This window comes from Martes martes (assembly GCF_963455335.1).
Source record: "Martes martes genome assembly, chromosome: 15".
NCBI lineage: Eukaryota > Metazoa > Chordata > Mammalia > Carnivora > Mustelidae > Martes > Martes martes.
In genome coordinates, this window is record NC_137903.1 from 67,312,418 (window position 1) to 67,327,948 (window position 15,531).

The window sequence follows — 15,531 nt, forward strand, 5'->3', positions numbered from 1 at the left end:
ATTACAATTACAGGAGAGATGCTACTAATAAGCAAAGTTTTCAAACTTTTTAAAGACATCGATTGGTGTTATTAGAATTTAAAACCCCACATTTGTGCCATATTAGTAGCATTGATGTAAAATTAAAAGACACGAACAAAGGAGAATTAGCTTAGAGGACTAGAGTCTGACATCACTGTAATTTTTTGGAGTTGTGGATATTCCCGGGAAACTTTTTGGATGCTGCCGGGGAATTCCTCTTTACTGGGTTTGGACACATCCTTGTATTATTACTCACAGGAAACCAGCCTCCCTATAAAGGCGCTCCGGCAGGAGCGGTGCTCTGCGGCTCTCGGCTGACTTCACACCAGAACCGCTGACCGCAGGAGACAGAGGTAGCAGGAACAAAAGCAGGATTTCCAACGCGGGCACCGAAGCCACGACATCGCAGAACAGTAAGTGCAAAGAGCCTTTGTTTTTTGTTTTTGTTTTTTTTTTTTTTAGTGCAAAGAGCCTTTGTAAGGCTGAACTTGAACCAGGGCTGTCAGTATGAACAGAGATGCAGAAAGCTTTTGATAAAAGACCTGTGCATCTCCTTGTTGTATCTGGACGAGTTAAACTCTGGTTTCTCTCTTTCACTTCCATGATGAAAATCTTAAATTTTGTATGGTATTCACTCCAGCCAACTTCCTTGAAACAAGCAAAGACGACGGCACTGTTACTCTTTACCTAAAATCTTAGGATGCTGCCAAAAACATCATATAGTATGATCTCAGTAACTGGCTACCTGAGATTTCTTTCTGTAATTAATTTTGTGTTTTTTCCCCCCCAGAAAGGCATTTCAAGACTGAACTTCTGATAAAAAGAGCCCTAGAAGTCATGATCGCCTCACAGCTTCTCTCTGCTCTCACTCTTGGTAAGTCAATGTCATTCATTAGATCAGGTTTCTCATCCTGGGCACCACTGGCATTTCAGGCAGGATAATTCCTCCTCGTGGGGGGGTGGGGAGGGGCGTGTGTTATAGGGTGTTTAGCAGCATCTCTGCCCTTTCTGCGCAGTGCGGTCCACTGTGGGTTGGGGGCAGTTCACCTCCGTGTGCCTCCGCTTCCCGATGCGTAAAGTGTTGAGGGTAAGTGGCCTATTCCCAGAGATGTTGTGAGGGTCCAGTGTCATGCAAAGGGTCTCACACAGGGCTTGGAAGTGCATATCAAGTGCTCAGTAACCTTACTTATTCTGATGATTATGCTACTGTAGGGATATCCTGGTAGATTGTGGTGGGTGAGTGCAGGGAGGCCCAACCCCCAAAAGTATGCACAACAGCAGCAGTTTCTCCCTCCAGACCCCTTCTTACTTTGGAAAAGGTGAAAAAATTTCAAGTCGTTCCAAAGGCCCCTGGTAGATAAAAAGCCCAGTGGATAGAGTCGAACCACAGCAGGACTAACCTCTCCACGCCTTCCACGCGCTCCCCTTTAGCATTTGTCCTGTTTGAAGAGAGCGGAGCCTGGTCATACAACGCGTCCACAGAAACCATGACTTTCGACGAAGCTAGCGCTTACTGTCAGCAAAGGTACACGCATCTGGTCGCGATTCAAAACCAAGAAGAGATTAAATACCTGAACTCCGTGTTCAGCCATTCACCTACTTACTACTGGATCGGAATCAGAAAGGTCGATCAGCAGTGGACCTGGATCGGGACCCAGAAGCTTCTGACCGAAGAAGCTAAGAACTGGGCTCCCGGCGAACCAAACAACAAGCAAAACAATGAAGACTGCGTGGAGATCTACATCAAGAGAGACAAGGACACGGGCATGTGGAATGACGAGAGATGTGACAAAAAGAAGCTTGCCTTGTGTTACACAGGTACGGGGCTCGCAGCAGCCGTGGGAGGGCGTGTCGGGCTGTGGGCCTCTTGCCAAATTATTGACAGTCTGCAAAACCTGGTCTCTACCATGGTAACGTTATGCTCTTAAAAAATACCATTTTAAAACCTTCTGCTTGGCAAATTACATCTTTTTGCTTCTTTGTGTGAGTGTAGGCAAGAATGCATGTACCGAGGTAGGTCGACATGTATGTAGTGCTCGTACAATGCATAATTTAGTTACTCATTTATTCGTAGAAGAGCTGTCTTGAAAGTCTGTGAGAAAGGGCATTTTCTGTTCTTGATGCCAATAACAGCTCTACCCCCTGACACTTGCACATGAACATCAAGGTTTAAAAAGCTGAGCTTCAAACCCAGCTTTGTCCTTGGGGTGAAGCCCTTTAGTTAAAATCTCTGGCAGTCCCTGTAACTGGTGCCTTCTCTGTCGCACACTGTTGCTCCTGAACCCAAAGGACGGCATCGTAAGATGATGATGAACCTCTTCCTCGCTCTGTTTTCTGCAGCTGCCTGTACCCCTACATCCTGCAGTGGGCACGGTGAGTGTGTGGAGACCGTCAACAACTACACCTGCGAGTGCCACCCCGGCTTCAGTGGACTCAGGTGTGAGCAAGGTGAGTCCCCGCCTCACCCGTTCCTTCACTCATGTTGGTAGCGCCATCCGTGTTCCAGCTGGCTTGGGTGTCGGCTGTGCCCGTCCTCCTTCCCTGGGGCGTGTAGTGTCACGTGGTGTTTAAGAGCCTTGGTTTCAAATCCCAGAGTGACCACTGTGACTTCAGACACACAGATCAGGTAGTTAAACTCTCTGAGTGCCAGTTCTCTCGCCATAAAATGAGGGTGACAATATTGTCAACCCCAATGGTTAGGTCTGTCTGAGCGACAGCATAGTGCCCCGCAGAGAGGAGGCGTTCGGTAAACAGTCGTGACAGTTTCCAGGGCTTCCTCCGTTTATGCCGGGCCACAGAGAGCAGATCTGATGTGGTCTCTCCTTGCAGTTGCGACCTGTCGAGCGCACGAAGACCCTGAGCACGGAAGCCTGGTTTGCAGCCACGCTCTGGGGCTCTTCAGCTACAATTCCTCGTGCTCCGTCCGCTGTGAAAAGGGTTACGTCCCAAGCAGCACGGAGGCCTCGCGGTGCACTTCTGCGGGGGACTGGAGCGCCCCTCTTCCGGCCTGCAACGGTAAATGCCTCTGAACGCGCACCACCCTCTGACTTGTCCCTCGTGGCCTTGGTTTTTTTTTTAAATGCAACTAACAGCACTTTCAAAACTCCAGGGAAAGTTCTTTTTGTTGTTGTTTTTAGTAAGATTCTCCCAGCCAACAGGTGTGGTCAGGAGGGTGCCTGCTTGGTTTCAGAGAGGTTTTTGGAAAAACAGACGGGGTTGAGATGGGTTCTTCTGAGGCTCTGGTGATTTGTACGAGAGTGCCCATGGCGCTGGGACCACACTCGAGAAACCTTCGTGACTTCTCCCACTTGGCCTCTCTCCGTGCAGCAGCAGAATAAGACCATGGTAGTCAAGCAGTCCCAACAGCTCTTTTTCTCTCTCAGGCTTATCTTTCTAGGCTGGAGATGAAAACTTTTTGCATCCAGGTCCTGCTGGGTGGACATCAGTGAATGTCCCGTGTATGTCAGTATTTTTGTTATTACAACGATCATAAGTCCTGATCGAGAATCTGGTTTTATCTTTGTTTTTGCCTTCCGTAAAATAGATCAGAGACATGATGAGAGATGTGATAACATAGAGCAGAGACCACTTAGCATAGTCAAAATATAAATCAGTCAGAAAAGATGGAAGTATTAATAAAAAGGCATAAAAGCTTTATCACGTGTGTGCATATCCCCAATAATTAATTTAGGACTTTGGGATCTACGGTTTGAAAGCTGCTTCCTTGCCTGTTATAAATTCCAGCTCATTAGAAAGTAAACATATTCACGGTACTCGTTCAAATCCCCAGTGGTTGAGTGCAGTGCGTTGACAAAGCCTGCCAATGGCACAATGGACTGCCTCGAAAGCTCTGGAAACTTCCCATGGAACACAACCTGTGCCTTTGCGTGTGAAGAAGGATTTGAACTAATGGGCTCCAAGCGCCTCCAGTGTACCTCATCTGGGAATTGGGACAACAAGAAGCCGACATGTAAAGGTACAGTTGCTCCGTGTCAAGATTCACTGTGAACGTTCTTCTTCTCCATCTGTCCCTGAAATGGTCAGGCCAGACCTGCTAATGTTCATGGGTGTCTGTGTTACAGCTGTGACATGTGAGGCCATCGGCCGTCCTCAGAACGGGTCTGTGAGCTGCAGCCACTCCCCCGAGGGCGAGTTCACCTTTGGGTCCTTCTGCAGTTTCACCTGCGAGGAAGGCTTCCTGGTGCAGGGAGCGGCCCAGCTTCAATGCACCGCACGAGGGAAATGGAGTCAGCAGGTCCCAGTTTGTGAAGGTGAGCCCAAGACCATTTCCTTTCTACACCCCCTTCCTTAAAGGGCAGCAGTCTTCAAAGTAGGGCAGTTAAAATGAAACCAGATGCCTACTTTAACTAGAGTAATTAGATTTGATGGGCAACATTCTTCTTATGTTTCTGAGTTTCATGTAAAAGAACCAATGCTTATCCAGGGAAAGGATTACATGTACTAAGAGGGGATGTTTTGCTGGTACTGTGCTTGAAATCTTTCAGCCGTAGATCCCAAAGTCCTGTTGTGCTGTGCTAATATGGCTTCATTGGTATTGGCATGGAGTAGGCAGAAACCCTAATCTAAGAGGAAATCACATGAGAACACTTAAAAGTAGCATTATGAGAACATGACCTGATTTTAAAACTCTTATAATCACTTTTCTTCTGAAACTGCTCATAACTAGCAGTGAAGAGAATGTACGAAGCGTGGTGTCCTATATAAACACACTAAAATTTAATCCACTTTAAAGCAAGAGTAGTGATGTTGAAAACAAGCAGTTTTCATTATCATGTACTGATATTTTTGTCACCAAATATAGCACAGAATGATTTCCAGTGTTAAGAAGCCACAAGACCAAAACCAAACTGCAAAGCAGACACATTTTATGTGTTGCCTTCTTACCTTCCTTCTGTGTTTTGGCATCATCTGTTAGCATCCAGGACCCAAAATTTGCTCTCTGACTACATAAAATCTTTCTCCCGACTGTAACTTCTTTCAAATGTCAGGACAGTGCTCAGGAAACACTGGTTCTATTAAAGGCTGTCCTTTACTGAGTGCCATTATCAACGAAGGGACTGGCATTCAAAGAAGACAGTCATCTTCCCAACTGTCCAGGGAGGAATGAAGAGCCTTGAGGTCTCTAAACATTGCTTTGCCCAAAACGAAGGGGTTCATTCATCAAATGAATGAACTCTCCAGTTCCACTGCAGTATTTTCTGACCATCATTTTGGTGTTTCAGCTTTTCAGTGCAAAGCCTTGTCCATCCCAGAGAAAGGCTACATGAATTGTGTTCCAAGTGCTTCTGGAAGTTTCCAAAGTGGGTCCAGCTGTGAGTTCTTCTGTGAGAAGGGGTTCGTGTTGAAGGGATCCAAAAAACTCCAGTGTGGCCCCACAGGCGAATGGGACAGTGAGGAGCCCACATGTGAAGGTACAGTTTTTGTTTTTACTTCAAGATAAAAACTATTGAAGACCTAGGGACTTGATTACTTGAGAAAACTGTTGCTTCCTGATACAGACTTCTGATGTGCTCACTCGTGTCTTCCAGCTGTGAAATGCGACGCTGTCCGGCACCTCCGGCATGGCTCGGTGAGGTGTGGCCACCCCTCTGCTGGAGAGTTCACCTACAAGTCCTCCTGCACCTTCAGCTGTGAGGACGGCTTTGAGTTACACGGGTCAGCTCAGCTCGAGTGCACCTCTCAGGGACGGTGGACGCAGAAGGTCCCCTCCTGCCAAGGTAGAGCTGGATTTAGACTTTCAGGAGTTAGGTCAAATACTTCATGTGTGTCTGAAGCTAGGTTGCCCCATGGGGCTTGACCCTAATTTCCCACACGCTGAAAATTAGGTAATGCTTATACGTTACGTCTATTGAAGAGTTTTCAGCCAGTTTTAGACCTTTTCCGGGAGACCTTTGTTAACCTCTCCCCATGTGTCCATCATTTGCAGTGGTACAATGTTCAAGCCTGGCAGTTTCCGGAAAGACGAACATGAGCTGCAGCGGGGAGCCCGTGTTTGGAGCTGTGTGTGCGTTTGCATGTCCTGAAGGATGGACACTCAATGGGTCTGCAGCTCTGACCTGTGATGCCACAGGACACTGGTCTGGAAGGCCGCCGACCTGTGAAGGTGAAGCCCTGGCTGGGGCTGGCTGGCTGGGAGGCTAGACAGAAGAGGGGGAAAGTAACGAACCATTCATTACATTCAAACAAGAAAGGTTCCTAAGGTTGAGGAGCTGGTGAATATTTAGTTTTATGGTGATAGAAAACAGAAGAGCTCACATGTGGGTTGAATGGGTAGAATTCTGACAAGTGGGAAAAGGGGAGCTAGAGGTCAAAGTCGGGAAACAGAAGACAGGTGAGGGAAAGAGCAGGCATGCAGTCTTGACGAAGGTGCAGTGGGTTCTGGGAAGGGCTTGGCGGGTTAGAGAGCTCCCGACAGTGGTGGGAGACAAGCTGCCGCAGGTGGTTTGGGTCCGTCTCAGAGGACTTTAGTGCCTCTGCGTGTACTGAAGTAGGTGGCTCATCAGTGTGCAAAGGAAAGGGCAAATGGACAGAACAGAAAGACTCGGAATTCAGTTCCTTCTCGTGACAGTTCCTCCCTCTCCGTTTCCCTAGCTCCCGCTGAGTCCAACGCTCCCCTGGCAGTCGGACTCGCTGCTGCTGGGACCTCCTTCTTGACATTAGCCTCGTTTCTCCTCTGGCTCCTGAAACGTCTGAGGAGGAAGGGTAAGGGAGTTTGGGAGCATTCTCCAAAAATGTTTTTGAACAATGTATTTTTTTTTCTCATTGATGAGTCATGTTCTCTCTTGCACATTTAAACAGTAATTAGACTCGAGTTACCAGATAAACACTAATAAACAGTATAATTGAGCTGTGGTCTTAGAAGAAGAGCTTTAGGAAATACACATGTTATTGAACAGTGGGCAGCTCCAAGAGATACCATTCACGGGGAATTCTGCATCTCCCCTGGTCATTGTGCAGTGAGGCTTTGGGTTTGTGCTCCCAGGAAATGGCTAAAATGTTTCCAAAACATTCATTTGGAATACAGGCTTAAATATGGAGTATCTCCTGGAGACTGTCCCCTGCAAACATGTGTAGCCACACTCACAGCTTGTTTGGCTTATGAAATATTTAACACTTTTTAAAATCAAGTTCTGACATTTATAAAATGAGAACTCTCCCATAAAATCTAGGTTTGGGACTTCTCTTGAAACACCGGCAGATCAACTCAGCAAGCTGAGCCTGCATCTGTCACTAGCATTAGGAAGCTGCTGGGCCCTTAGGATGAGTGTGGGCTTTGCACATCCCCCCCCCTTGCCCCAAGCTGTGTTTGTGCTCTGATTATCACGGGGGCCCTGACGGCATGGAGCTTGTAGTCCCCGGGGAATAGAGCCATATTTTTTTCTGAATGTGATATGTCCTTCAAAGTCCTTTAGTCCAAATTAATGGTCTTCTTTTTCTTGCAGCAAAGAAATTTGTTCCTGCCAGGTAAGTTGCATTCTTGTCCAAAGCATGCCACTGAATATTCTACACATTTTTCTCTGTTCATGTTGGAAAACAGGGCTTAATTTAGTGTTCTTGTGTATTCCACAGCAGCTGCCAAAGCCTTGAATCCGATGGATCCTTCCACATGGCTTTGTAGTCATTTTTAGTCCAAAGGAATCAGGTATGATTTTGAAAGAACATAACCTCTCTTCATGTTCTGTTGCTCCTTGAGCCCTCCAAACCTGCTGGTTCCTTGGGGGAGAATTACCACCTTTGTGGTGTTTTATGAAAAATTATTTCATTTCTTTGCAGAAGGAAAGAAAAAATAAACAAGACTTGGCCTAACAGAGTCATTTCACTTGTGAAAGTTAATGATGATGATCGTTAACCCTTATGTGGCACTTACTATCTTCTAGAATCCGTCCTAAACTAGGAATTGTATGAGATCGGGACTGTTGCCAATTTCTTATCATGTGGGTGAAGAAAATGAGGAACAGACAAGTTACATAACTTGTTTAAAATCTTAAATCTAGTGAGTGGTGTAGCCAGAATTCAAACCCAGGCAGAATCTGTGTTCTTAGCCACTCTTCTGTGCTTTCTGAGAATTTGGAAGGGTCAGCTCTCCCCTGAATATATTTTGTAAGTTAATAGACTTTATTTTTTTTAGGCAGTCATAGGTTTACAGAAAAAGTGAGCAGAAACTAGAATTCCAACATACTCCTTGACCCTTCTATATCCTCTTTTAGTAACAACTTATGTTAGTGGGGCATTTTGTTACAATTGTTGGGTCAATATAGATACACTGTTATTAACTAAAGTCCATCGTTTACATTAGGGTTTCCTCTTGGTTTTGTATATTCTATGGGTTTTGACAGGTGTATAATGACGTGTACCCACCATTCCAGTATCATACAGAATAGTTTTGCTGCCCTAACTAAATAGAATTTTGTTGTTCATGCTTGGACTCTCCAGAGAGAGAGAACACAGTAGTCTGGGCTAGAAGGTGAATTTTGTTGCTGCTATTAATGCAGAATATTAAGGGTCCTTGACAGTATGCATTCTTCGTTTGCAGGAACACAGGTACCTCCAAGGGACTAGACCAATAGCCTGATGATGGCAGCAACAGAAGGGGCTCCTCTGGTCTCTGGTGCTTCTCAGCTCCCACATCTGCCACCTTGACAGCTGGGAGCATGGACCCCATTGAGGACTTCAATGGCCCAGGCTCTAGTGGGCGAGGCCGGCCTGCCACCAGCAAGACTCGGTTTTCTCTTTCCTGTTCTCAGCATCTGGAAAGTGCTGATGGAGGGAAAGCATATTCTCTTCTGGACAAAAGTGAAGAGACTCTGGCTCTGGGGTCTCAGGATTTCTGTTCTAACTGTCTCCCTGCTCACTGTGAGATCTCAGTGGAGAAACATGGTATTTTGTGCTATTGTTTCTTTCGATGTCTCGACTACTGATTGATTACATGGCTACTGTCGTCAGGATGAATAATTGTCAGGAGTTTAGGGAAAACAACTCGGCCAATGATACTCTATTACCAATGTGCAAAAAATGACCATTTTTTAAAGCCCACAGACGAGTACATGGGGAAATCCTACTTAAACTCTGTGCGAAGATTACTAAGCAGTCTTAATCACTTTTATCCCTGTGGGATTCAGTGCTTTATAAATTGTTCTTAGAGATCATGTTCTTTTATTTGCATTGGCTAAAGAACAACCTTCCCTAATTCTTAATTCAGTGTAAGTGTTGTAGGGACTTTAAAATATGTGCAGGTTAAGACTACTAGGGTAAATGTTACTTAACCTAGATCTTTGTTTATTAATTAACAGGTTCTGTAGTAAATTTATTTCAAAAAAGGGCAAATGCTGTCCCCCAGCGATTATATTGTTAACCAGTATAAAGTTGAGATTCTTACTATAGTTGCTTTTAAAAACATGAGTAGCTGGGCACCTGGGTCCCTCAGCCCATTAAGTATCTGACTTTGATCTCAGCTCAGGTCTTGGTCTCAGAGTCATGAGTTTAAGCTCTGCATTGGGCTCCGTGCTGGGCGTGGAGCCTATTTAAAAAATAAATAAATAAAAACATGGGTAGTATCAGGAGAGTAGAACCCCAATGGCATATACTTGTACAGTGTCAGCTTTGTTTTCAGAAGGATGTGGCTTTCCATGACAAAAACTTCCATTAGGCCAAGTGTTCTGATTTGAAAAAAGCATAAATGCAAACAAATGAATGTACGCTTTTTTGAATATCTTTGTTGAAAAAAAAAACAGGTAGAAATATGGATGTGCTTTCCATTCCTCCAAAGATGCTTGTCAGATGTGATGCATCAACATATCATTCTTGCATATGACATAAGATTTTAAATTCATGATGGGAACTCTCCGTGAAAAGGATTTATCCAGTGGATTTTTTTTTTAAAGTGAAGACTTTTAATATTAATTCCCTAATTGTGTTATTCTGTTTGTTAGGGTGTTCGTGAAGAAAGGACAGTCTGTATGAATGAATACTTGTGTCTATTTATGAGGGAAGTTAAAATTCCTGTGGAATCTTCAGTTATCAGTTGATCATTGGCAGTGAGAAATTCTTGGCCCGTCCATCACCAGAGCTTCTCACTCCATCTTGCCAATGATGTGAGAATCAAAACTCTCTAATCTAGCTAGATTCACTAATCTGGCATGTGCTGAAAAATCAGTTTCGGAGAAGGGCTGGCTGCATGTTGGCCAACGCAAAGCCAAAAGGCAACAGGGAGGCATGCTAAGGGTCAGAAGGTCAGAGATTTTGACAGGGCGAAGGAACTCTGGGGAGTAAGGGAGAGAAAAATAAACAACTCTGCAAGCAGGCTACCTATGGAATAGCTTATTATTTTCTCTGAAATTGCTCAAATGTTGTACATATAAATATTTATATATACTGCAGTGGAAATAGCTGTGTGAAATGTAAATATGGTCTGTGTTTGGGTTTAACAAAGTATTTTAAATTATGATTTAAAATATTTTATAGTTTTTAAAGTATGTATTTATTTAAGCTTATGCCATACCTATTCTGTGTTTGGCATGGCAGTACAAAGTTTGATAATAAACATGTTTATATTTAGTTCTGTGTGTAGGTCCTTTCTTAAAAATTCTATTCTCACAGCCCATGTTTTTCTTCCTTCCTTTAATTCTAATTAACTAATTATTGAGTAATTGCTTAATATCTGTCTTTTCTGCTAGATTCTAAGTTCCTTAAGGGTAGGAGCGAATTATCTTGTTCATTGCTGTGTTCCTGGGATTTAACATATACCTGATACACCATAGATACTCCACAAATATGTTTTGAATGAACGAATAGATAAGTGGACAAACAAAGGCAGACGGGCTCACGATAAGGAGGAGAACCACTTTTCTTAAAAGGAATGAGTTGTCTCAGAAGGCAAGGTTCAAAATCCAGTCATGGAGACAAGATAGGTTTGACAACAGTACAGAACAAAATGGAAATGAAGAAGAAATGAAGGAGCTAGTTAATGGCCTGGAGGTTCAACGAGGTACAATCGACAAGTGCTGCAATGAGGGTGTCGAGCACTAGGTCTACAAGAGGGGGCGAACTATGGGGGTGGGGTGCTGGAGTATGCAATTTCAGAGTTGATACAGTTTGGGGTGAGGTCAAGGTTGAGGCTGTGTCCAGGGGAGAAGGTAGTTCAAGCGGAGGGGAGGAGGAGGATGCTATTGGAGAACAGGCACCTTGGCTGTGGGGTTCCTGGTCGTTGTGTGAGACTGGGCATTCCTTCTACCCATGATAAATTTGTGTTGGAAACTGCAGCGAACACAACCTTGGTTGGCAGCAGTGAGCAAGCTTTGCAGTCATCTGTGATGGGGATGGGCACAAGGGAAGGGCAGTGGTCCTTCCTATGGACCTAAGGCTTCTTCTGTTGATGATATTCATTGACCCTTGCTTCAACCATCCCATGGTGGGCAAACAGCCCTCCAGCATTAGTTTCAATCTCTCTGGGGTTTTGCAATGGTTTATAATGTTCACCTATGCATTCTAGTTCTGCCCTTTGGGGACCACAAAATAGCCAAATAACCACTCTTCTCCTGATCACCCTTCAGGTGGCTGCTAACATATCCCAAGACCTTGCCTACCCTAAATCTTCTCTTTAGACTGAATGTGCACTATTTTTAAAATTTTACTATTGAGGTAAAGTTTATATAGCATGAAAGCAACCGTTTTAAGTGTACGATTCAGAGAAGTATTTAGTACATTCATAGTGTTGTACAATCACCACCTCTATCTAGTTAAAAATATTCTCCTCAGAGGCGCCTGGGTGGCTCAGGGGGTTGAGCCTCTGCCTTCAGCTCAGGTCATGATCTCAGGGTCCTGAGATCGAGCCCCGCATCGGGCTCTCTGCTCAGCAGGGAGCCTGCTTGCCCCCTCTCTCTGCCTGCCTCTCTGCCTACTTGTGATCTCTGTCAGATAAAGAAATAAAATCTTTTTTAAAAAAATCACTGTAAAAAAAAAAAAGAAAAAAGAAAACCCTAAACCCAGTAACAGTCAGTTTCCATTCATCTCTCCCCTCAGCCCCTGGCCACCACCAGTTTGCTTCCCGTCTCTATGGACTTGACTATCCTAGGTATTGCATATGAGTGGGATCGCACAATATCTGACCTTCTGTGTCTGGCATCTTTCCCTAAGCGTGAGGCATTCAAGGTACAACCACACCATAGCATCTATCAGTTCCTTTTTATGGATGAATCATATTCCATCGTAGAGATAAATGTGCAGTAAATTTAAGCCAAATTTCTCACTGTAGCTTCAGAATGTTTTTAACCAATAAAAAATCCATGCGTATGACTCAAAAGCATCCATATGAAAAATGCCTTGATAAAAGCCAAAACCCACAGCACTGATGGACTCGCTGAGCGGACCTTCAGAGGGGCGAAGCTGTGGTCTGAGTCCTCTAGAAATCTAACTTGAAAGAAGGCCAGAATTTAAAAATGTATAGAAAAGTGAATAAATTGGGTGTCTATCTGACAACGTCACTAAATAACTCCTCCCTCTAAAACCCAACTTTGGATGGACCTAAGGTCTCTCCTTCTCTTGGACAAGGACCTAGTGGCGCACCATAGAGGCCTGGTGCCAGTCTGGAGCTTGAATGTCAGATGACCTAGACCAGCTTTCTGAAGAAAGCCCTGGATCTTGGTTTTCAAAGAATAAGAATGTCCAACAAACAAGTAGAACAAAAAGATATCCAACAAAATAATGAGACCAAAAAAAAAAAAAAAAAAGATTAAGTCTTTCCTTAAGAAAGAAAAGGATATTTGCAGTTTATGACCCAAAAGGGGTTTATTTACCCATTTACTCAATGGCATTTATTAATGCTGGACCTTCTGCTTCTGAAAATACAGAGGATGAGTATCCTGAAAACGCACCTGCTGTAATATTTTGAATTTCTAGGTGGATTATAATACCGTTTAAATGACTGGCTGAGCTTACAAAAAAAGAATGGAAATCTCAGAGGACAAAAATGATTAGGAAGCAGGTGCCGGACCATGTAAGATTTTGTGAGCCAGAGTAAGGACTTGCAGTTTTACTCTGTGGGATGAGAGGCCACTGCAGGGTCTCACTTGTGCTCTCTCATGCTGGTTATTTTCTTCCCCTCTGCTATCCTCCCTCACTACCCATCCATTCTCAGGCCTCCTTGCCCTGTGCCCCAGAGGCTGAGCCCTGCAGAGTGCATCATTGGGCTGGTGTCTGATTGGTTTGACTACTAAGAGGCTTGTACAGGAGATCAAAGAGCAAGAGGAGAGAGTGGTCACCCGCCCTCTCCCTGTGCAGATGCTCTCTCTAGAAGCAGCTGTATCTTTCCTCCGCTACAGCTCTTAATGGGTGGCTTGTCATTTAGGGTTGCAATTCTCATTGGATCCTGATAACACCATTTCCTCCCTTGAATCTTCAGTCCTGGGGATACCCCTTTCTCCTGCTACTGCCAGTCTCTGCTTGCCTTGTCCTCTCATTTGTTTTCTTAGCCTTGCCCAATCTGTGGTAATAGTCCCTCTAGTAAAGGCTCTTCAGTGGGTGAAGAATTAACTCAACTGGGGTGAATTCTGTTTCTGGCTGGGACCCTGACTGATACACATTTTAACTGCATCATTTAAGTTGTTTCATTGAAAATAGGCCATAAGAGGAAGAGAGTAGACACGTGGAATCTAGATGGGGGGCTTTTGCAATAATAGGCATGAGAGATGATGGTTGTTTGAATGTGTAACAGAATGGAAGTAATTGGATATTTTGATGGCATACCCAACAAAATTTATTGACCTTTTAGGTATAATTTGTCAGAAGAAGAGGGGAATCTCAATGAACTCCAAAGGCTTTGGCTTACGTCACTTGAAGAAGGAATTATAATTACTGAGAGGGCAAGAGGCTTGGGAAGAGGGATTCAGAAGTTCAGTTTGGCACGTGTAAAATTTGAGAGGCTTTTTAAACTACTAAATGGAGATGATCAGGTAGGCATTTGTGGCTGGGAAGTCCTTGCTGGAAATACAAATCTGGCAGTCATCAAACACTTAGATGTTCTTCAAGGCGATGGCTTGGATCACCAAGTCAGAAAAGAAGAAAACCGTGGTGAGCCCTGGAACACCCTGCAGGTTTACAGAGTGGAGAGATGACTGCAGACCAACAAATGAAACAGAGAAGAAACAGTCCATGAAGTAAGATGAGAGCCAGGGGCTGACTGGACAAATAACACGAGGACAGAGAATTGGTTGCTGGCTTTTATGAAGTGGAGGACCTTGGTGGGAACAGTCTCAGGGAATCAGTGTGATTGAAAGCCTGACTGGACAAGGGTCAAGAGAGACTTGAAGGAGGAGACTCAGAAATACAAGTGTAGACATTCCTTCAGGGTATGATAGTAGGAACAGGCACTTCATGGGGCTCCTTGGCTCCAGGTTTGTCCCCACTTCAATTTGTCTTCCAGACCCTGGCGGAAGATGTGCCCCTAATCGTCAGGATCATGGGCTTCAGAGCTGACTGGCCTGGTTCAAAATCCTAGCTGTGCCTCTTCCTAGCTTTGTGACCAAGCACAACTTTCTGAAGCTCCGTGAGACTGCTTTAAAATGGGGCTGATGATAGTGCCTGCTGGGGAACAGCAGTACTTCGCCCTCCCGAATGTTCAGTAAGGTGATCCGTGGGCCGTGCTGGCCAAGTTCTCCAGCTACCGCTGTTGTTACTCATCTTTCCAAAATTTAAATATGGGAGGGGAGCTGCAAGATGGTGGAGGAGCAGAACTGAATTTCGTGGGGTCCCAGGAGTTCAGCTAGACAGTTACCAAACCGTCCTGAACACCTACAAACCCAACGGGAGATCGAAGAGAACAACAGCAGCAATTGTAGGAACAGAAAAGCACCACTTTCTGGAAGGTCGGAAGCAGGAGAAGTGAACCTGAGGTGATACTTGGGTGGACAGGCTGGGGGGAGGGGCCTCCGTCATCCACTTACCAGCAGGGGAGAGAGCAGCGGGGCCGAAATCAGAACGATTAGAAGTCTGCTCCGCGGCGGGCCGTCGCTTCAGAGGCTAAGCAGGCACGGGGTTGTGTGTGGAGCCCTCGCGGGGACCGTGTGGTCTCGGGTCCCTCATGGTCACAGGAAGACCGGGGGTGTCCGAGTGCGGCAGAGCTCCCGGGTGGCAGAGCGGGGAAGCCGGGGGCGGAGACAGGCCGAGGAGGGGGCTCTCAGCTCGGGGTTGCCGTAAACCATGGCCTGAGGCACAGTCGGGCCACTGCTCTTCGACCAGGGACCCCAAAAGGGGCAGATCTGTGGAGACCCCTCCGTCCTCTTCCAGGAGGAGCCTCGTGGCTGCGCGGCAGGAATCCACGCGGGGCCGCGCCAGAGACAGAAACGCTCGGTCACAGGCCGGGGGAGCTCGGAGCGCGGCCGGAGACCAGGGAGACGGGAGGGACTCACAGCTTTTCTCCGAGGCGCACTGAGGAGCGGGCCCAAGCTCTCGGCTCCTCCGGGTGGAGACTGGGCGGCGCCATCTTCATTCCCGTCC

The 15,531-nt window shown here is 45.5% G+C and overlaps 1 protein-coding gene across 1 annotated transcript; it reads left to right on the top strand.

The window, feature by feature from the left end:
* Positions 1 to 846: 846 nt before the first annotated feature.
* SELE (selectin E) lies at positions 847 to 7,660 on the top strand (the record flags this gene model as incomplete). Its single annotated transcript, XM_080824788.1, has 12 exons — positions 847 to 895; positions 1,453 to 1,839; positions 2,362 to 2,469; positions 2,851 to 3,036; positions 3,812 to 3,997; positions 4,104 to 4,292; positions 5,265 to 5,453; positions 5,571 to 5,759; positions 5,969 to 6,145; positions 6,634 to 6,744; positions 7,485 to 7,506; positions 7,612 to 7,660. Exons 1-12 carry the CDS (start codon positions 859 to 861, stop codon positions 7,658 to 7,660), a joined length of 1,830 nt encoding a protein of 609 aa, XP_080680914.1. The 5' UTR covers positions 847 to 858.
* Positions 7,661 to 15,531: the final 7,871 nt, after the last annotated feature.